At 42.2% G+C, this 23177-nt stretch overlaps 1 protein-coding gene and 1 long non-coding RNA gene across 4 annotated transcripts in view; both read right to left on the bottom strand.

Moving 5' to 3' along the window:
* Positions 1-3046: 3046 nt before the first annotated feature.
* Positions 3047-13366, bottom strand: LOC118564132. The gene is made up of 3 exons (XR_004931662.1): positions 12069-13366; positions 3766-3861; positions 3047-3629 (listed from the first exon to the last, which is right to left on the bottom strand). It is a non-coding gene; the product is annotated as an uncharacterized LOC118564132 (long non-coding RNA).
* A 6457-nt stretch (positions 13367-19823) lies between these two features.
* Positions 19824-23177, bottom strand: part of si:ch211-251b21.1 (uncharacterized protein LOC571720 homolog) — a 38317-nt gene continuing 34963 nt past the window's right edge. For all 3 annotated transcript variants that reach the window (XM_012856757.3, XM_021313090.2, XM_021313091.2), the window contains exons 9-10: positions 20350-20600; positions 19824-20262 (exon numbers count right to left, since the gene is read on the bottom strand). In XM_012856757.3, coding sequence (XP_012712211.1) covers positions 20164-20262; positions 20350-20600 — 350 coding nt within the window. In that variant the 3' untranslated portion in view covers positions 19824-20163. The remainder of the gene's footprint in view (positions 20263-20349; positions 20601-23177) is intronic.

Here is a 23177-nt window from a genome sequence, read left to right as displayed (position 1 = left end):
GCAAGCATTTTGTCAGAGGAAAGGGCACAACCGAAGAACATCCTGACCCAATTCCAGCGACATCAAGTCAAGGTAAGAGTATTTTGGTGGCCGACATGTTAATAAAGTAGCGCCTGCTACCATGACAGCATATAGGCTATCATGGTAGCAGGCGCTAACATGATAGCCTGCTACCAGGATAGCTTACTCAAAAACATTTCAAATGAGACAAACATTAAACATATACCCATTCCTGGACGGTGATTGCAAACAACAACAAAAAAAAAAAAACGGCCGACGCTGCCATGATCGCCGCGCAGGAAAAAAAAACAAAGCTTACCGTTCATCAACTCGGCCAGTTTTCCAGTCTTTTTAAGCCCTCGAACCTCAAGCCATCGTTTGAGCTGAAGGTTGGTGTGTTCTTCGACAGTTCGACCAGTAATCCGTGTGCCTGGGACATCGTCTTGGGAAAGTTTAACGGCTGTAAAGTCGGTCATATCGCTGTTTCTGTTGTGCTTGTAATAGCTGGGTTATCCGTGCTTTCTCTCCTGTATGCCCTACCTAAGCGGCAAAAGGGGCGTTGCTCTTGAGACGGTGACGTCACGTGCGCGGTACCGCATTGACGGTGTGTGGCCGGAAGTCAAGGAGGGCTCAGTTGTTTTTCTTGTTTTGGTGCGTGCGAGTGAAGAGGACGAAGGGAAGTACGTTGGATTTATGTGGTGGTTAGTTTCTGGACTGTTAATCCAATAGTCGCTGATGGAGACCTGTTTCGCCACATTTTTGAAGAACTTGTGGATGTTCTCAGACCGAGGACAACCCTGGAATATAGCCGAGTGAGCTCCGTTTTTAGCATTCGCTAGCCCGGTGAATGCTCTGCGTGTGTGACTGGTGAAGTCAACCCGACGAAAGAAAACTATTTATGTTCCCGGTTTGGGGCATGAACTTTTTCGGTAAGGGAGCCAATAGGTTTGAAGAGTGACCTAAGTGGATTTGTGTTTCCCGGAGTCGGAGAGGGAGTGTTGCCAACTCAGCGACTTTGTCGCTATATTTAGCGACTTTTCAGACCCCTCCAGCGTCTCTTTTTCAAAAAAGCGACTATTGACAAATCTAGCGACTTTTGGAGACTCTGACGTGAAAGCACGTATCGTTCATACTCTTGTCCTCCGGCGGCAGGTACTGCCGTGGGGCACCTCCCCCGTTCTCCCCCTCCCGCAGGAGTCCCTCTCAGCGCTGCAGTCAGAGCCACAGCATGTTTACCGTCAGCGTCCAGACTGCAAATAAAGCGCACATGCGCCGGGATTGACGGCGCAGGTTGATCATAAATAACTGAATTTGAAATATTTTATCTTAAATAAATAACGGCATTTGATTCACACAGTTCATGTTTTACTGTGATTTGTAGGCTCCTTAGTGGACCACAAGAGAAAAAAGAAAATGTTGAAAAAAAGTTGAAAGGAAAAAATTTGTAACTCCGCCATAGTTTCTCTTTATGGTTCATTTTGCCGGTCTCAAACCTGGGTTTGAGACCGGCAAAAAACGGACTTTGCTTTCATGTGACAGTTTGTAATAAAACATGACGACTTACCATTTAATTCGCACGCAACACGGACCGTAGAAGTGTTTCACTTTGGATGAGGGAAACTTGTTTGCGCGGCGGCGGTCCTTGCAGCTGTGTTCCCTCTACTACTGGACGTGCGGAAACCATTGTACCGCAAATTGGTTCCGCCATGACGTGAAGCGTCCGGACGCGTGCGTTTCAAGAGTGAGATTTTGATTGTAAGATTGAGATTTTCAAAGTAATGCGTGTGAGCGTGTGCAATTGATGAAATGCGTGTGTCACACGGTCAATGCGTGAGAGTTGAGAGCTATGCTCGTCGCTCTCAACTCACCCAACAGGCCTGCAACGAGGGGGGTTTCAGTATAGGACATTTGAATTTGTTGTTGATTGTTTAAATCTGTAATATTGTTCAGTAAATTCAAGGTTTATTCATTCATATCAGTTTGATTATTGCCGTTGCTGTGTATCTGTGTGTTTGAGGTTATCATTACTGAAGAGGTAAAATAGTGTAACTTTATTCAGTAGAGCAACTAATTAGGGTTTTACAAATTACTAGTATTTGAGTTGTATAAGAACTCAGGGGCCCTTACCTTTAGGTGGGCTACAGCTGTAAACTGAAATCTTTTGGTTGACTATAGCTGAAGAAGTGTCACAGCCTTTAGGTAGTTTGAACCTGTGACTCTTTTTTAAATGACTTGGTTAGGCATCTTAAGCCATCCGGCTCCCCATGGGATCAAGTCCGTTCCTCGATTTTTCAAAGTCTTTCCCAGTATTGCACAATATGTCCATAGACTGTTAACTGCAGTCTGTGCACTGGTGTGGTTCCTGCTAAACTTAAACATACAGTAATTTCACAGCTTCTTAAGAAATGTGGGCTAGATCTCGCCATGATGGCTAATTATCAGTGTTGTAGTCAAGTCACTATGCCTCGAGTCCAGGTTCGAGTCTCCAGTGTTCAAGTCCGAGTCAAGTCCAAGTCATTAAAAAAAAAATCTGAGTCGAGTCCGAGTCAAGTCCACTACTCATCCGAGTCAAGTCCAAGTCGAGTCACTATTGATCCAAGTCGAGTCCTTATTGATCAAGTTGAGTCCAAGTTCCGCACTAAAGTAAGCATAGCCTACATGTTTTTAAACTCAAAAACAATCCCCATAGCTGTGGTGTCGCGGCTCATAGGCACATCCTAATGGCGCCCGCTATGGACTTTTATATATAATTTACCTTCTGAACTCACTCTAGCGGTGCTCATCATGACTACACTCCTGTCCTCTTAACTCACAGAAATGCAAAACTTAAATGTGCTTTATTTGAACTGCACGTAACCATCTGTCATAAATAGCCTATGTACAAAAGACTGGCAGCACCAATGTTAAGCATATATGTCGTTCAACAATGTTAAACACTCACAGAAATGCAAAACTATAGGGCCTACACTGCAAATTCTGGTTGACTGTTGTTTATATAATAATAATAATAATAATAATAATAATAATAATAATAATAATATAAACCTTGGTGCTGGGCCAAGGAACAGGCCTAACAATATATGTCAAAGAAGTCTGCCACACCAGTATTTGCTTCCAATTAGCTTTTACTTATTTTGTTAACTTCAAAAAACATAACATACAAAAATATTCTCTATAACTCTCTAACTCGCAAGCATAATCATGTTACACAGACATGTTGCATTTCAAGTACATTCGGTCCGACACCATGCTACTACCCAACCTTGCCCGATGAGGCCTCATTAAAATGCCGCCTTGACTGAATACTCTTTCAATGGGCGCACTGGAGGCAGAAATGGAGAACACCTTTGTTGCAATCTGAATAAGGGCAGGGAATTTGGATTTGTTTTGTTGCCAAAATTTGAGGCATGAGATTGAGGTAACGTTCTCCTCTGCAATCAAGTGGAGGTATGCAATCAGTTGAGCCTGCAAAGAAGGCTTCTCGGCAGAAGGGAGAGTGTTCCTGTGGTGGGAGAACAGTCTTGGCTGTTTTTCAGGAGGAAACTCTGTCACTGTTGCATCACTTTCCTCTGGTCCAGTGTCTGCATCTGTTGGTGGCACTTGGTCGTCCCCCTCTGCCTTTATGTACTCTGAAATGAAAAGGGCAGAACACTTTTTACAAGTATGTTACAGAATAGACCTAAAAATATCATGGGCTTCATTGTAACACCTTAAGTTATAATAAGAAATGGCTGTTGTGAACTGCTAACAAAAAAACAATCTCACCTTTGATCTCATTCTTCAAACGTTCTTTGCTGAGACAGTCCAGTTGCACATCATGTTCCAGCCACTGGAAACCGAAAGCAGGGTCTGGCACAGATGCTACAAAGAAAGCATTTGTGAAAGGAAACTTTGTAGGGCATCTTCCTTGGAAGGGCTCACATCATGGCATCTCAACTGCTTGGAATATCTCGACAAATCTAGTTTTCAAGGACTTCTCTAGAGCTCTCACTAGGGGTCCACAGAACTTGACTTTTCCTTTTTTTCTTGCAGGTGAGTGCACAGACTGAGAATGCAGGGCACAATTACACTGACAGTCACTATTTTCTCACCCTGAGTGAGGTTGGTGGCCTCTAAAAATGGATCAAGAATTTCTGTCAACTCTTTAAGCTGACCATACTCCCGTGGCGACAAGAGGAGGTTTTGGTGGCCCTCTGAATGTAACACAGACAGCATTTGCACATCTAATTGCACATAACCCTTGACCTGTTTTAGAGTAGAGTTCCAACATGTTGCGTTTGCTGAGGGGATGGTGATGACATCTCCAAACCACGCTTCGAAGCGGTCTTTGAACATGGTGCTTGTGTGAAGGAGGGTGGCTGTTCTGAATCAGTGAGTTGTAATAGTTGCCCCTTGTGGTGGTTTTTCGTTACTGCAGTTATATACCCAGGCTTTTCAGTGTACATACATACAGCACAGCAGGCTATACCACAGAGAGTCAGTTGCTTAAATCCTGGAGCGGAACCAACATTTTACAAAAATTAACTGAGAAGGTTCAGTAAAGCAGCCTCAATCAAATCTACTGGGTCTCTCATTTTGTTCGCTATCTGTCAGCCAGGACAGAATAGTAAAATGTTGACCACTCAGCGGGACACAGCAATTGAACAACTGTGAACAGCAAAACCGTTGCAAGATGAGCAGCAAGAATATAGATGACCAGTCTCCGCTGGAGACGAGGTCAAGAGTTACATCTTCACACACGTCTCGCAGTTCAACCCGGACATCAGTCAGCGCTGCTGCAACAAGGGCCAGAGCCAAGGCTGAAGCAGCTAAAATTAAAGTGTCATTTGCTGAAAAGGAAGCAGCCATGATGAAAGAAAAGGCTTCAATAGAGGCAAGTCTTCACGTGTTAAAACAAGAAAAAGAAGCAACTGCAGCATCTAAAGAGGCGGCAATATTTGAAGAAGCAGCAGCAGAACTTGAAAATGTCGGAAAAGGTTCCCTCAGTGAGTTAAAAGAGCTGACTGTTGAAGATCCAAAAAAACGCACCAGAGACTACATAGAAACTCAGCAATTTGACCCACAAGCTCCCCAGGATCTTAAGGATGCTGTGCCCCTGCTACCGATTTCACCAGGAGAAACTCAGGAAATCCGAACCCTCAGGACCAAGGCTCTAGGTTCTCACCATGGGTCCCTTAGTAGAGGAAATGAACCCAGGACCTTTAATAGTGATTGCTGTGAACCTCTTCTTGGCCCAAAAGCATTTTCGCCAAAGCAAAAACATTCACCTGTTGCTCCTGGGTGCCAAAAGGAAAATACAGCTATACCTCCAGCCTCTCATCCTACCCAGTGTAGTAAATATTCAACCTTTACACCTCAAACACCTGACTTAGCTCAGTATCTCATGAGAAGAGAGATGGTGAGCTCTGGGCTCCTTGCCTTTGATGATAGCCCAGAAAACTACTGGGCATGGAAAGCATCTTTCCTAGCAGCTACAAGGGAGTTAAACCTGTCTCATCAGGAAGAGCTCAACCTCCTGGTTAAATGGCTCGGGCCAGAGTCTTCAGCTCAAGCCAAGCGGATAAGGTCAGTACATGTTAACAATCCCAGAGCAGGTGTGTTTATGGTGTGGGAGCGCTTGGAGGAAATATATGGAAGTCCAGAAGTGATAGAAAATGCTCTAATGAGAAAATTAGACTGTTTTCCAAACGTTTCTAACAAAGACACACAAAAACTCAGAGAGTTGTCTGACTTGTTAAGAGAGATAGAAGCTGCAAAGAATGAGGGATTCTTGCCTGGACTCATGTATTTAGATACAGCAAGGGGCGTGAATCCAATTGTTGAAAAACTCCCTTTCTCCCTGAGGGAACGCTGGATCACACAAGGATCTATGTATAAACAAAATTATTGTGTTCCTTTCCCGCCATTCAGTTTTTTTGTGGACTTTGTTTGTACACAGGCTAGAACGCGCAATGATCCCAGTTTTGCATTTAATGTGTTCCCTAATTCCAGTCAATGCAGTGCTGATAAAACATCAAAATACTTTGCAAAATCAGCTGTGACAGTTAGGAAAACTGATGTTACTCCTACAAATGGTAAAACACACAAACCTGGGGAGGAGCCAGACAAACAATGTCCAATACACAACAAACCTCACCCACTGTCAAAATGTCGCGGGTTCAGAGGAAAACATCTTGATGAGAGGAAAGCATATCTACAGGAGCATTCGATCTGTTATCGATGTTGTGCTAGCACTAACCATATAGCTAAAGACTGTAAGACCACAATTAAATGCATAGAATGTGAAAGCGAGAAACATACCTCAGCAATGCATCCTGGGCCAGCCCCATGGTCGTTTGGTGGTCTGGCTCAACATTCATCTGAGGTAAAGCAAAGCGGGGAGACGGAAGATGTTGCACCCCCTATGATCACTTCAAAGTGCACAGAGATATGCGGGGGTCCCCCAAAGCCCAGATCCTGTTCAAAAATCTGCTTAGTCAAGGTTTTCCATACCGACAATCCATCTAAGTCCCACCGAGTGTATGCTGTACTTGACGACCAGAGCAATCGGTCTCTAGTAAAGTCAGAGTTCTTCAGTTTACTAGAGATCAACAGCAGTTCATCGCCCTACACTCTTAAAACATGCTCTGGCACAATAGAGACTGAAGGGAGGAAGGCGAGTAACATCATGGTGGAGTCACTTGACGGAAAAATCAAAGTGAAACTTCCCACGTTATTGGAGTGCAGCCATCTGCCTGATGACCGATCAGAGATCCCGACTCCTGAGTGCGCCAAATATTTTCCCCACCTCAGACCAATTGCTGATAAGATTCCTCCACTTGACAGCAATGCTCCCATCCTAATACTGTTAGGCAGAGACATTTTGAGCCTGCACAAGGTACGTGAACAGCGTAATGGACCTCACAACTCACCATACGCCCAGCGTCTTGACCTTGGTTGGGTCATAGTTGGGGAATTATGCCTAGGTGGTGCTCATAAGACAGAGGGAGTCAACGCCTATAAGACACATGTCCTGCAAAACGGACGCCCCTCTTTCCTTAAGCCATGTACAAACAATATCCATGTAAAAGAGAAGGTTAAAGGTCCAGTCCAGCACAGTCTTCAAACACCATTTCAGACTGTGGGGATCTTTCAGGAGACAGTTAAGGATGGCTTGGGGGAAAGTGTGTTCCAGAGAACATCTGAGGATGACAAGCCGGCCATGTCAGTCGATGACAATGAATTTCTCAAGATAATGGAACAGGAAGTATATATGGACAATGAAAACCACTGGGTGGCACCACTACCCTTTCGTTCACCACGCAATCCACTTCCTAATAACCGAGAACAGGCCTTTCAGAGATTCTCCTCTCTCCAGCGTTCATTCATAAAAAGACCTGAGATGAAACAGCACTTCTTTGATTTCATGGAGACGGTGATTGTCAATCACCAGGCAGAGCAAGCACCCCAACTAAAACCAGGCCAAGAGTGTTGGTATTTACCGACCTTTGGTGTATACCACCCCCAGAAACCTGGGAAAATAAGGGTGGTTTTTGACTCCAGCGCTGAATACAAGGGGATATCACTGAATGATGTGCTTCTCAGCGGCCCCAACCTCAACAACACACTAATTGGTGTTCTCTTGAGATTCAGAAAGGAGCAAATAGCGGTCACAGCAGATGTGGAAAAAATGTTCTATGGGTTCAAGGTCAGAGAAGACCATCGCAACTACCTACGTTTCCTGTGGTATCGAGATAATAATCCAGATGAAGAGGTCATCGACTACTGGATGACTGTGCATGTATTTGGAAATAGTCCGTCACCAGCAGTAGCAACGTATGGTCTAAGGAAAGCTGCAGAACATGGAGAACTGGAACATGGAACAGATGCAAAACAGTTTGTGTTCAGAAATTTCTATGTGGATGATGCGCTCACCTCGTTAGCTACTCACAACAGGGCTATTGATCTCCTGCAGCGGACTAGAGCCTTGTTGGCTGAGTCCAACTTAAAACTTCACAAAATAGCTTCCAATGACACAAGGGTCATGGAGGCCTTTTCCATGGAGGAGCGAGCAAGTGACTTTAAAGATCTAGATTTAGGAGCTGACCCTTTGCCCCTCCAGCGGAGTTTGGGTTTAAGCTGGGCACTCCAGTCTGACAGTTTCACATTTAGGGTCTCAAGAGATGTTAAACCATTCACTCGTAGAGGCATGCTGTCCACTGTAAACAGTCTTTACGATCCCCTTGGATTTGCTTCCCCCATCACAGTCCAAGGCAAAGCACTGGTGAGAGACATTTCCTCAGAGCAGTATGAGTGGGATACACCTCTGCCAGCAGAAAAAGAGACACAGTGGAAAGCATGGACTGACTCCTTAATTGCACTAGAACAGATTTGCATCCAGAGAGCATACATTCCAGTCTCCTTGTCATGTATTGAAAGGACAGAACTATGTGTCTTTGCAGATGCCTCAACTGCGGCCATAGCTGCTGTAGCCTACCTGCGTGCCTTGGACTTTGATGGAACATGGCATGTGGGGTTTGTAATGGGAAAATCAAAGCTAGCTCCTTATCCAATGCATACTGTACCACGCCTGGAGTTGTGTGCAGCTGTCCTGGCAGTCGAGCTGGCAGAAACAATCCAGTCTGAGATAGATATAGAGTTACAAGCAGTCAGGTTCTTCACTGATAGTCGCGTCGTGTTGGGCTACATACACAACAGATCACGAAGGTTCTATACCTATGTAGCTAACAGAGTAGCTCGCATTCGAGGCTCTACTGATCCAAAACAGTGGCAGTATGTATCGACTGACAAAAACCCTGCAGACCAGGGAACCAGGCCAATTCACGCATCATCCCTGTCATCATCCAGTTGGTTGCTTGGCCCCCCTTTTCTCAGTCAGTTGAATGCAAGAAAAGATGATGAAGCAGAAACCTTTGACCTTATAAGTCCAGACAAAGACAAAAACATACGGCCTCAAGTAACCTCTCTTGTGACAAGTATAAGGGAGCCGTCTCTTGGATCATCTAGATTTGAACATTTCTCTACTTGGAAGAGTCTAGTAAGAGGCTTGACAACCCTCATTCATGTAGTCAAGACATTCTCAAAAAAGACTGAAACTGATGGTTGTAAAGGATGGCATCAATGCAATCAGCTACTCAACACAGAGCGTTCTCAAGCGAAGATGGTTATCTTCAAGGCTGTGCAGGAGGATATGTATAAAGAGGAGCTAGAAGGTTTAACTCAGAACTCTAAAGTGTGTCGCCAAAGTCCCCTGATGAAGCTAGATCCCTTCATTGATGGCAGTGGATTGATTAGAGTTGGAGGCCGGATACGTTGGGCAGATTTGGAAGACCAAGAGAAACATCCACTCATCCTACCAGCTGGCCATCATGTGACCATTCTTCTCGTCCGACATTATCACATTAAGGTAGCCCACCAAGGTCGCCACTTCACAGAAGGTGCATTACGCACTGCTGGTGTCTGGATAGTGGGAGGGCGGAGGTGTATCTCCAGCATAATATTCAAATGTGTAATCTGTAAAAAGTTGAGAGGAAAGACAGAAATTCAAAAGATGTGTGATCTGCCGCCTGACCGATTGACAGTGGACCCACCCTTTACATATGTAGGCCTGGATGTTTTTGGCCCATGGAGTGTCACCACTCGGCGCACACGTGGTGGAGCTGCTGAGAGCAAGAGATGGGCACTCATCTTCGTCTGTCTAAGTACAAGAGCTGTGCACCTTGAAATTATTGAAACTATGTCTACTTCAAGTTTCATCAACGCCTTCAGGCGCTTTCTATCCATACGTGGACCCGTCAAGCACCTAAGGTCGGACAGGGGCACAAATTTCATTGGTGCATGCAGAGAACTTCAAGTTAACACAGATGACCCAGAGCTCAAGAACTTCTTGAAGGAACAGGACTGCACATGGACCTTTAACGCTCCCCATTCCTCCCACATGGGAGGAGCTTGGGAACGGCTAATAGGAGTGGCCAGACGCATCTTGGATGGACTGCTAGTGAAGCATGGCCCTTCTAGACTGTCTCATGAAGTCTTATCAACCTTGATGGCTGAGGTCATGGCCATCATAAATGCTCGACCACTGGTTCCGATCTCATATGATGCGGAGGTTCCTGAAATGTTCTCGCCTGCAACTCTGCTCACCCAGAAAGCAAGTGTCACTCCTGCACCCCTAGGAAACTTTGAACTGGACCATCTATGCAAGGTACAGTGGCGCCAGGTTCAGAACTTGGCAGACTCTTTCTGGAAAAGGTGGAGATTAGAGTACCTCCCAACACTTCAACCTCGAAGAAAGTGGACCTCGAAGAAGCCTGGCCTCCAAGAAGGTGACATTGTTTTGATAAAGGACATTCAAGCTAAACGTAACGAGTGGCCTCTTGGACGGATAGTTAAAGCTATTGCAAGTTCAGATGGCAAAGTTCGTAAGGTCGAAGTAAAGACTCTTAGCCAAGGGGTAATTAAAAAGTATCTTCGACCCATTAGTGATGTTGTTCTAGTTATGTCACATAAATAAGAGCAATGGTGGTATAACATATTTATACCAAGCGGGGAGTGTTCTGAATCAGTGAGTTGTAATAGTTGCCCCTTGTGGTGGTTTTTCGTTACTGCAGTTATATACCCAGGCTTTTCAGTGTACATACATACAGCACAGCAGGCTATACCACAGAGAGTCAGTTGCTTAAATCCTGGAGCGGAACCAACATTTTACAAAAATTAACTGAGAAGGTTCAGTAAAGCAGCCTCAATCAAATCTACTGGGTCTCTCATTTTGTTCGCTATCTGTCAGCCAGGACAGAATAGTGGCTGTGCGGGACACCTTTCCCAGGGTGCTTGAGAGCTCACATGCCTCTTTCAGGTAGTCCTTTATCACAAGCTGCAGTGAATGAGTGAAGCAAGACAGTCTTTGCATCTTACAGTTGTCATCTAATGTATCATTCACAAGCTGCTGATCTTCTGGGGTCAGGTCTTCCCAGATGTCATCCTCCTCCTCACATGTGATGGGATCTTCAACTTCAGCATCACAGGGATCCTCTCGGGGAAAGCTGGTCTGGAAGGCTTTCCTCGAAGTTGATGCATTATCTGTTATTACAAACATTATCTTGCCTTTAATCGGGTACTCCTCAACACAGGATTCAAACAGCATGGCAATGTTTTCGCCTGAGTGTTTCCCGTGCACTCGCTCACAGGCGAGAAGATAGGATTGAAGGCAAATTTCATGGGTTGTTTCATCTGTTGTCACTATATGAGCGGTCACCCCAAGAAATGACCTCATCTTCCTGTCACTCCATATGTCTGTAGTTACAGAGACACTGGAAACTTCTGCCAGCCGGCTCTTAATTAGCGCCTTTTTGGCTTTCACCATGCCTGGAAGGGTCACAGAGGTAATAGTGGACCTTCCTACTGGCACATACAGAGGGTCAATGACATGAAGAAAGTGCCTGAAGTCCTGATTGTCAACGATGGAGAGGGGCACACCACAGTTAATTATTAGGTCTTTGACAAGGGCCTCACTTATAGCAGGGTGCTTGCGCAAGTCTTGAAAGTCTTAATAAGTATGGAATTTTGAAACACTGTTTTCCAGACCTTGAAAAGTCTTGAATTTTGTGTGAAAGTCTTAATAAAGTATGGGAAAAAAATGTGTGGTAGAATTTTACAGTATGCTCAAAGACATTGTGAAATGAGAAATAGGAAGGTAGGCTATAAAACTATAATTTTACTAACTGGTCACGTACTGTATTAGCCTAATGGAATCAAACACTTGTTTGATGTGAAATTCATGTACTTGTGATTTTCATGTTTTGAAACGTTTTCATCAGTAAAAGCATAATTTACTGTGAATAATGCATTTATTCATTGAATACTAGCTTATAAAAATTAACATTTCTAATAAACAGTTTGTACAATCTCAACCAATGAAGTAGGCAGTAGGCACACAAGTATACAAGTACATAAAGTTAAGGTCTTGGGAAAAAAAATAGTTTTAAAAAAGTCTGGAATTTTAATTTGGAAAAAGAGCAAGCACCCCGTTATAGCCTTTTGACGTGGATGTTTCAGGTTGTAGGTCTTACTTCTGTCCAAAGAATGATTTAATGGTGGTTGAGGTAGCAGGTTGTGACACAGTGGGTGAAGTCTGGTATTCTTGGAACCTATATGGGGAGATAGGATAAACATTTAGCTCCTGATGCCAAACAGCTTTAAAATTTCATATCAACAAGAATATTATAGGCCTATTATTAATGTATTTATTTGCCCACATTAGTAATATGTAGCTCAGCTGGACAATGGGGAAAATGTGACAAGAGCCCAATTTAGGATTTAGGCTTTGACCAGCAGGCATAACCATAGCCAGAGTTGGTTCATTTAATCTCAAAATTCAAACCTAAAGTTCAGTTCATACAGATTAAATTGAATAAATTCACAATCATAGTTCCTAATTTCAAATTTAAACTAGTTCATGTACTAGTTCATTTAATATTTCAACAACAACAATAACCTCTTCAAGTAACTGTTAGCCACAAATTAAAATGATGTCCCCAGTAAAATGATGTGCTGCAGTTTTTCCTACCGCGCTGGCAGATATAGGTAAAGGAACACTTGTAGCGATTAGATCTACTGTGAAAGGTAGCGAATGTCATTTCCTTCTGAGCAGGCATCAACGTAATGTAGCTTCTACATCGCCTCAACAAACGGCTTTGGCCTCAACCCTTGTCTATTCTTTTGAATTAGAACTACTTCTCTGCTGACCGTTTTACCACCTCGTCGTCCATTATTCCTTTACTTAACTAGCACATCAAAATCGGTGATAGGGTGATGTAATTCCTTTTCCCACTAACTTGTATGACGGTAAAAGCAAAGATAGAGCGCTACGCTCCAAGATCTTTGGTAACAGTAGTAGATCTGCTAACGTTAACTTAACATAACGTGCCACTTTTAATGAAGTTAGGATATACAGTCACAATAAGCATTTTCTCGTTTTTTGTTCTGTTAATTTAATGTATTTGTAAGTGTTATATCTACAAAATACAGAAACAAAGAAAATATAAAACAGAAACCATCTAATGAAGGACTGTTAGCGTTACAATAACCTACTGGACTCCTTGCTAAGCTGTAAGCACACTGTGTTGAAAAAAATAGATGCTAACGTTATCCCACCTTAATGTGAACAGAAGTTGAGGAAGTACTCCCCAATGTCTCCTCAATTGTTCTGTTACATATGGAGCATTTTGCACTCCATTTTCTGCCAATGCAGGTGAAATCCTTAAACGCGAAACGGACAATCTTCGGGGCACTCATCTCTCCTCCAGGCATGCGCAGTGAAAATTAACGTTCGTTGTAGGAACATGCCGTGACGTGTGATGTATGACATGAAGCAGTAACATTCCATTGTACTAATAATTTAGATATTAAAATCATACACCAAATAATATTCTAATGAAATATTAAAATTATAGCCTAATGATATAAAAAAAAGTCTAGTCTTTTTCTCAATTTCCGAGTCAGAATAATCTGAATGTAGGAGTCCGAGTCCAAGTTCGAGTCATCAGTGCTCAAGTCCAAGTCAAGTCACGAGTCTCTAAATTTAGCTAATGACTCGGACTCGAGTAGTACAACACTGCTAATTATAGACCCATTTCTTTCTAAAATTTTAGATAAGATTGTTTTTGGTCAATTGCAATCTTTATTGGATGGAAATGATATTCTTGAAACCTTTCAGGCTGGTTTCAAAGCTTGGCATAGTACAGAATCAGCATTACTAAGAGTTGTTAATGGTATCTTGTTGGCCTGTGATGCTGGTACCTATATGGTCTTGGTTCTGCTTGACCTAACTGCTGCCTTCAACACTGTTGACTACAGTGTACTACAGGTTGTACCCCGCCGCTTGCCCATTGACAGCTGGAAATAGACACCAGCACCCCTTGCGACCCCAATAGGAATTGACGTGTTGGAGGATGGATGGATGGATGGATGGATGGACTATGTTAGAGCCTCAGTCTTTGCTTTGTCGTATACAGCTGGTTCAACATGCTGCTGCTTTTTGTACTTTTAACAGGTACTCAAAAAAGAGATTACCCCTATTCTGGACTCACTCCATTGGCTCCCAGTACATTTTAGAGTTAATTTTAATTCTTATTTTTGTTTTTAAGTGTTTGTTTGAATGAACTTACCTCTCTGAGCTTCTTCATTCCTACTTGCCCTCTCGGCCCCTCCAGTCTGCTGAACTACATCTCCTAAAGTTACCAAGGTCTAAAGCCGGGCGTACACTGTACGAGTTTTTCAGTCGTGATACTTATATACATCTCAAACTGTGCGACGGAACCGCGGGGTTTAAAAAGTTCACCGCTCACGATCTGTGCGGCGCGACGCTCGGACGAGACCGGACTGCTCACACTGTACGTCGTGTCCCCTCTGGGACCGCTCACTGTGGTGGCAGAGGCAGGCGAGCGACGGTAGGTGACAGGGACCCAGAGCAGGGGTTCGAGCCCAGCTCTGGCGAGGCCCGCAGGAGGCACCGGGCGTCGGGGGAACGGAGGGGAGAGAGAGGAGAGACGAGACGCATCGGCGGCCGCGCGGCACGGCAGGTCGCCTGCCCCCCCCCCCCCAGCAAGCGGAGGAGTGCCGAAACAGGCGGCAAGCGCGTTGCGGACCGCGGAGGAGTGCCGAAACAGGCGGCCAGCGCGTTGCGGACCGCGGAGGAGTGCTGAAACAGGCGGCCAGCGCGTTGCGCGGACCGGACGGCTCGCCCTCCCCAACACCGGCCGGAGGTTGCTTCAGGGACGCCCGCTTCTCTCCCTCCGCTGGCGGGGACGGAGAGGAGGGGAGGGCGCCCCCTCGTAGCTCTGCTTGAACAGCAGGATGCGCTCACGAAAACCTCACGACAGCCGACTGAATTTCAAACATGTTTGATTTTCACGATCGTCCGATTCCTGGTCGGGAGGTAGTCGTGAGAAGCCAGTCCCCCCTCCTCCCCCCCTCTACGATCAAGCTGAAATTCGGCCCGATTCAAAAAATGCTCGCACGACTGAAGAATCGGCCCGAAAAGGGGAAAAACTCGTACAGTGTACGCCCGGCTTAAGAGGAAGCTCAGAGGGAGCAGGGCCTCTTCTATTGTTGGTCCTCAATTGTGGAATAACCTGCCCCTGCACATAAGAGGCTCCTTCATTTCCCACTTTTAAAACTTGCCTTAAAATCAACTATTATTGTTTGGCTTTTACCGCTAGCAAGACTTAGTTTTTATTTTAAATTGGTTTTATTGTTTCTTTTAAGTGTTTTCATGCATTATCTTTTTATGGTAGTTTTTAATGGATGTGTTTTAGCTTGTAGTGATGTACAGCACTGTGTTTCAGCTGTTGGCTGTTTTTAAGTGCTTTATAAATAAAGATGGAATGGTATGGTAAGTAGCAATAAATTAGAAAGATTTGAAGAGGAAACCTTATACAGAAATTTCTTCATTTGTTAACAGAGTAATGTCAAAAATGATGAAACCTCAAAGATTAATAACTGGTAGAATTATAAAGGAAACTAGGGCTGTCCGCTGCAAAACTGCTGAATAGGAAAATAATTTGGTTGACGCTTTATTGTACAACTGGAAGGTGGTGTGGAAGGACACATTGAATGCAGCATGACAGAGACACACAAAAGCTAAAATGTACCATAGCCTAGCAATTGTACGGAAGCGTATTGCATTCACCAAAGAAAAAAAAAATCAGACAACTTATCTCATAATTACGAGATCCTGTAGAAATCTCGGAAGGTGTTTATACTTTCAGGATCATATAATGTATTACCAGTTGAGTCTGTTACTGCAAATAGTTGTTTTTTATTTATTTATTTTTAGCTGATTTGTTAAGAAGCTTCCTGACTTATTGCCATCTTCAGAATTTTCTATTCTAGTCTTTGAGTTAAAAATGTAATTTGCTTTTCAATATATAAAAATAAATTTTTGCTTTACAGATTTTACCCAGCTTTCCCTCTTTCTCTGAGGCTTCTAGTAACTTAATTTTTTTTCTAATTCCTGAATCTATTTGCTTTCTGTTTCATCACTGCTTTCCCTACCTCCCAGAGGATGATGCTGATGTCCCTGGTAAATCATTGTACTCCAAGAATGAAGCCCACTCTTCTTTAAAATATTTTATAAATTATTCATCCTTAAGCAATGCTGTATTAAGTCTCAAGCTTTTGTTTTGTAGGTTTACTTTTTTATTGAATAAAATTAAAAAAACAGGAGCATGATCACTGACAGCAAAAGGATATATTTCCGCATCTGAAATGTCAGACAGCAGCAAGCTGCTGATTAAGGAATAGTCCAAACGAGAGTAAGAATGATGAACATTTGAAAAGAAAGTTTATTCTTTAATGTTAGGATGAAGAGCTTGCCATGCATCGCAAAAACCATAATCATTCATGTATTGTTTGACTACATTTAATGATTGCCAACTGCGCTGAACCCCTGTTGTTTTCAACCTATTTTCTCATTTAGACTAAAGTTGAGGTAGAGAGCAATCCATGTGTTTTGAAAGTGCATGGAAAGGTTTGTGGAAGAATGAGGGGTCATCAACATTTGAGCCATATATACACTTTTTTGAAGACTCTTGCCCAAAGATTACAACTTCTGTGTTGTCAGAATTTAAATGCAGGAAGTTTAAAGTCATCCAGCTTTTGATGTCATCAAGACATGACTGCAGTCGAAGTAACTGATTGGATTCATCAGGATTTATGGATAAATATAGCTGTGAGTGTGTCATCAGCATAACAGTGGAAATTAATCCCATGCTGTCTGATAATTTTGCCAATCGGAAGCATATATATAGTAAAGAGAATTGGTCCAAGGACTTGAACCCTGTGGTACTCCAAATGACCCTAGAGTTTGAAGATTTATTATTAACATGAACAAACTGGAATCTGTCCAATAGCAATTTGCTCTATAATCAAGCCTTCTGTTGTTTTTCACAAACAGTGAAAACAACAGAAGGCTTAGTTTATAACTCTTCCCACCAGAAACGGGCCTTTGAGTTTTTTGGGGGAGACACCTCTTCGAAGAATTCTACCATGTTTTATATCTGGTTTGTAAAACACCCCAACCTTTGAAGGGTCCTGTTTAAAGACCCAGGTCATAAATCTACTCCCTTCAACTGCAAAATGCCAAACCAAATACCTAGGAATTTCAACATTTAGGTTTTAAATATTTTGTCATAAGCTGCCTTATTTTTATGAATCACTCCCATGATAATTTAAGATGATAAATTACTTAAGTTTTAACGCATACTCTATTAGGTGACATTACACATTGTATTAACATCGTCTCTGTGGTTGTTTCTTAATTGTGTTATTTATCCTCCTCCCTTTACCTTGTTAGATAAAACTTCACAGCAGACTGATAAATCTGAGATCTCACCTTGGAATGGTGAGGTGTTGGTTGACTTAGTGCAGTCCAAAGTTCATTGCATCATCCACTGACCTGTTAACCTTGTAGGCAAACTGCAGGGAGTCCCACAGTGGTCTTGTAATATCCTTCAGATGGTCCAACACCAGTCTTTCAAAGCATTTAATCACTACAGATGTAAGGGGGACAAGTGTGTAATCATTTAGTCCAGAAATAAGAGATTAGATAAGAATAAGAAGACTTTATTAAGACTTTATTGATCACACAGTGGATAAATTCACATGTCAGATGGAGAGTATCTTGGGAACCGGGATGATTACAGAACATTTGAACAGAAGGAAACTTCACACAGCTCCAGTGAAGAGAAGATCTGTGAGAAAATAGGGGCCAGCTTGTCTATGCAGATTTTCATGTAGGATGGTGACACTATTGAGGCTAGAAGTCTTCCTGAGCAGGTGCACATCCTCTTCAGAGATTGTGGGTGCATGTGAGGGGTAGAAGACGGGGGTGGGAGTGGGGCAGCTCGGGGTGGTGGCTGTTTAAAGATAATGTTGGAGCATCAGAGAGAATAACTTATGAATTTTGGCTTTTCAAAAGTACAACAGATTAAATACAAGACAGTTAATTTTATTCTTAAATGTCTTGTTAGCATTAGCTGTAAGTGGAAAACGGTCATGACAAACAGTAAAAAGGCTTGGAAACATCAGTTTGTGTGTAATTAATCAACATAACCTGTTTCACTTTGTGAATTTAGTTAATAAAATACATGAACTTTTCAATAGTTTTCTAATTAAATGTGACTGTAAACAGCAGTAGCTGATTATTCCCTGTGTGATGGTGATTGTTGGACTGCAAGCATCAGCATAGATAAATGAACAAACATGGGACTTGAGTTTCCAGTGTTATTACTCGACAAACACCTAACATTTCAAATGTAGAGTAAGAAATCTGACATACAAATTCTAATGGGTCCTAAAAACTTCCTCACAGAAGTCTCAAAAAAAGTGGTTGTCTCAAAAAATTTTGAGACAACCACTGCTTGATGTCAGACAGACAGTTTTACAATAAACAGTATAATTTTAATTCTGTTTCATTGGTAAATAAAAATCAAAAGAGACCTTGCGTTTGGAGATGAAGTCCCAGTGGCAACAAATAGAGAGAAAAAAGTACTGGTCCAAGAATGGAGCCTTGTGGCACACCAGTATAAAATTTGTTTAGATTTAGGCTACCTGTTTTTTTAGTGAACAAGTTTGCTGCATTTAGGGATGTAACAGTCAACTTCCTAATCCAGAGATTTCACAAAGATTGTTCCAACTATGTATTTAACAACATTCAGAGTTAAACCAGGCAGTTAAGGAATTTTATGTGTATAGTAATTTGAGGGCTGAATGGGACTGCAGTTTTTAGCACTTTGGCCTTGCCACAAGAAGGTCCTTGGTTCAAATCTTGGCCTGGAGTGTTTCTGCATGGAGTTTACATAAATCCCCTTGGGCATAGAAGGGTTCTCTCTGAGTTCTCCCGCTTCCTCCCACTGTCCATAAAATTGCATGTCATGTTAATTGGTCTGTCAAAATTCCTCTTAGGGTTGGTCATCTCTTTCGTCTGGCTACGTTCACACTGCAGGCCTTGATGCTCAATTCCAATTTTTTTGCTGAAATCATATTTCTTTTGGGGTGGCTATTCATACTGCTATTAAATGCAACCACGGGGAAAAAAACCTGCGGATACCAGCCAATGTCACTCCTTGTTATTATTAGAAAGTTGTTGAGCAATGGGAGCCAACAATATTAAAACCACATAAGAGGAAGATGAAGTAAGATAAGAAGAAAGCAGCACAGCCATTACCAGTGGTCTTTTGTGGAGCACTAATGGCTCCTACTGAGTTTGGATGTATAGTGAGATCTAGGACAGTGACATAAAAGATGGATAAAATGCGACATGACCGTTAAGACTGCAGACGCTTGAAAAACTTTAGATACGTATACGAGTTAGTACCTCATATGGAAATGGTGCAATTTAGATTTTTTGGGCCTGGATAAAAAGCTTGGAATTGGGCCATTCACACTGCCATGAAAATGACTGGTAAAGATAGGCAACAGCAACTGAAAGACGCTGCATAGATCAGTGGGTGTAGATAATGGATGGATGATATTTAATTATAATATTTTCTAATTGTTTGATTTTGTCTTTGGCAATCTGATTGCCATCAACACTTTAAGTATGTGTGCCACTGAAACAAAACAAAGAGAACATTTCAATAAAATCACATTCTGATCCATCCTATAATGTGAATACATTTGTTTTGTACCTGAATAAAGGTATTGCTTCTGGAAACAAATTTATAATCTGGCTTTGACAAACTCTTAGTTTTGCCCTAAATTATGATGCGTACAGTTTTATCATTTACAAATTCTCATCTTATAGTAAGGAATAAGGCTGCACATTTTAAAAGAGAGGAACGTTTATTTGAACAGTCCAGGGAAACAGAAACCAGCAGTTTTGATATGAAAAAAATAACTGTGGTATATTAGGAGCATAGCATGGACATTTATAAAGTAAAACAAAAACTATCTGGCAAGGTTAGTGTTCAGAGTAATTCAATTTAATTCAATGATACATTATTAATCCCAAAACTATCTCACCTCAGGATGCTCTACAAAAATACAAAATGTATTAAATGGAAACATGCATGTGTGACTACAGTGGAACAGAAAGTTAACAGAACAGCCAGTTTCTCCATATAGGTAATGCCTCCATTTTAGTGGTCAACATGAAGATTTGCTTCATGCTTTGTTTTTGTCAGAGATCTCCTGCTCTACTACCTCTCCTCCACTGCTAAACCGCTGGTTTAGCTCGGATGTCAGCACTGCACAGCAGGATTTCTGTGAAACAGCAGAGGTACAGTAAAAACCAGGAACACCATTTGACTTTCCCATGACAGTAAAGTTACTTTAAGCCACTCTGCTTACCTTTCCATCCTTAGCTCGGTTACGGGCCCTGGATAAGAGCTCGAGAAGGGCCAGCAGCAGCCCTATGCCCAGGCCCAGTCCTAGGAGCAGGAAGAGGCCTTGCAGGTCATGAGGCTTCAATGCCTCAGACGCATGTGCCTCATCAGAACCGATACAGCTGCTGGCCCACCACTTCTCCCGAAGGTGTGTCAACTCACCTGATTCACTAAGCTGGAGAATGGCGATGCTCAGGTTCTTCATCAGTGGAGAACCTGATGGGGTAAGAGAGTAAGTGTGAGAGGAAGCAAAACACTATCCATGGGCTGGATTCAGGCTGTGGAGAGTTAGTCTGAACACTTGACTTTTGTTACAATAATACTAATCTGGTTCAGTTAGCATTTGCAGAACAAACGAAAAGAACTTTGGCCAAAATGCATCTTTCACTGAATGTTTTGTCTCTGTTGTTCCTCCCTTGCACTGAGGACAAGTGAGAGGGAAAAAAACTGGCCCCTTTCTGAAGGAGGAGTTTATAAAACAAGTAAATTAGCTGTGTGACAGATGATTTCCAAGCTTTGGTAAGAAAATTCTGTATACATGTCTGCCAAATTCTAAAGGCTGTTACTGTAAAATGAGTAGTACAAGATGATCAAAAGAAAACGTTATGCCATGATAATAGTTTTAATGGAAATTGCATAACTTTTGGTCCTTTTTTTTTTTTTTTGCTTTTTTATAGTGAGATTCTAATGTTGACTATTTTAGGTTTATACATCTTTAAGACATTTTGGTTGTTTGAACGCTGAAAACAAGATCAGTAAATTTAGCATAATTTTAAGACTACAGCTACATTTAGTAAGCTAATGTTTTTTTTGTTAATTATTTGAAAAATGTTAATTATTTGAAAAATGTTCTTTGCTTTGTTCTTTGTTCAGGAAGACAAAAAGAAAAAGAAAACTTTAAGCACCCAGAAGAAATGCTTCTTTTTGGCTGGGGAATCCTGGTTCAGAAGTAAAAAGCTGGTCGAGAGTTTACTTCCAACCTTTTGCATTTCCAGCTCCACAGCAGAGATCCGGAATGTTCTAATTATAGCTTCTGTTTCTAAACCTTTCAAGAGGTCAACAGCAAGAACTCTATGCTGGGGAGGAAAGAAGCTTTGCTGCTGTGCCGATTTCAGACTGCCTTTAGCTCATACGTCATTACATGATGAGAACAAACACGAATGATGTGAGTCCAAACCGGGCCTAGAGCCTTCTGAAAAACAACTACAAAGTGTGGGCTCTCTTCAGACATTTTAATTCATTTCTGTGAGGTGGGATGTGTTTGTATGTTATTTCAGGGATTCCTTTTAGGTACTTGTTGGGGGTAAGGGAGATCGCAAGGTTCTTTTCCTAAAGGAATGATGATAGGAAGCATACGTGCTCTTTTTCCTACCTCTTTCTTTACTAACTACACTATTCGGACAGTACTTATGCCAAATACTGGCACACTTCCACATTGGATGAGGAGTCCTTACCGATTCTTTTTTTATTTGGGATGCAGCCAGGGACTAAAATCACTTGGCTAAGTGAACAGGCTGAAGGAAAATTAGGCAGGATTTTTACTTTCTCAAGCCAGATCCACCTCTGCTTTTTGGATGCATTGTGATTTACATGCTCCCTGAGGACAATTTGAGACATACCAGTTCATTTTCAGCAAGTTATATACACCTTGGTCTATGTTTATCTTAAATTACATACCCATCAGAACCTTCCTTGTAGGCATCTCACTGTTTCTGTAGTGGGTATAATTTCCTAACCTGGCCAGTGTTAAGAAAATATCTTAGTCAAGCATAGTGGTGTCTGTCTCTCCCTGCTCCAGCGTAAGATAAACATGCCGTTTTATGTCAGGTGGGGGAGTGGGCCAGAAGAGTTTCTTTGTTCGAATAGATCACCCCTCCCTCCTTAACTTAGTCTTGGTAAAACTTACTTCAGACAGACTTCGCAACCGTGCGGTGAAAATCATCTTGATTGGTAATGTAAACTGTCTCCATATTTAATTTCTATGAATTAAATATGCATATTAAACTGTTCTACCTCTTGATTAATGTTTTCTCACTTGCGGCCAAATCTGGAACCGGGGTAAGATCGGTTTTCAATAAGACATGTAGCAGCAGGCCGGTAAACCCAATCTTTAACACCAGCCAGATTGATAATGTGTTGCACTCTCCTGCACATTATCAATCTGGTTCTGCTCCCATTGAACCTGATTGGGGAAAGTAGGAACATTCAGCTGAACTCTATGGGCTGATTGGGCGAAGCAACACTTAGTGCCCGCCTAACAAAGATTGGTTTTAGCCATTCACGGTATCAAATTAAGACATAAGCAGGAGACGCTATGAAACACCAACACAAGGAAAGCTATTCAAGTTGTGTCTCGCTGTTCTCTTATCAAAGAAAAAATTGTGGATTCTTACAAAACAGATGTGATAGCAGCAGCTATGGTTGCATCCTCCTGCGCTGCCATGTTTATGTTGGTTCGACTGCCTGCTCGGCAACTCTAGCTTTCTTTGCTGCGATATGTCCTCAAACAACAATACTGCGATTTAATTTGCCGAAACCATTTTTGGTTTAGTCACAAACGATTGAAAATGGAGTGGTACAAGATGGATTCTTGTGTGTTTGTGGAAGCACAAATACCGCGATAATTGAGCTTTCAAGCAATTTCTACAATATAGTGCCGTGCTAAAGTGTTCACCCCTTGGGATGTTTTGTTACCTCACAATGTGGAAAAATAATTAATTGTTTAAAGGTTTAGACCATTTCAATGGCATAACATGGCTACAACTTTGAAGATGCATTATGGTTATTTTTTAT

This window comes from Fundulus heteroclitus, chromosome 1 (genome assembly GCF_011125445.2).
Source record: "Fundulus heteroclitus isolate FHET01 chromosome 1, MU-UCD_Fhet_4.1, whole genome shotgun sequence".
Classification (NCBI taxonomy): domain Eukaryota; kingdom Metazoa; phylum Chordata; class Actinopteri; order Cyprinodontiformes; family Fundulidae; genus Fundulus; species Fundulus heteroclitus.
The sequence above is the reverse complement of the archived record's forward strand: the minus strand, read 5'-3'. Positions and strand labels throughout refer to the sequence as shown.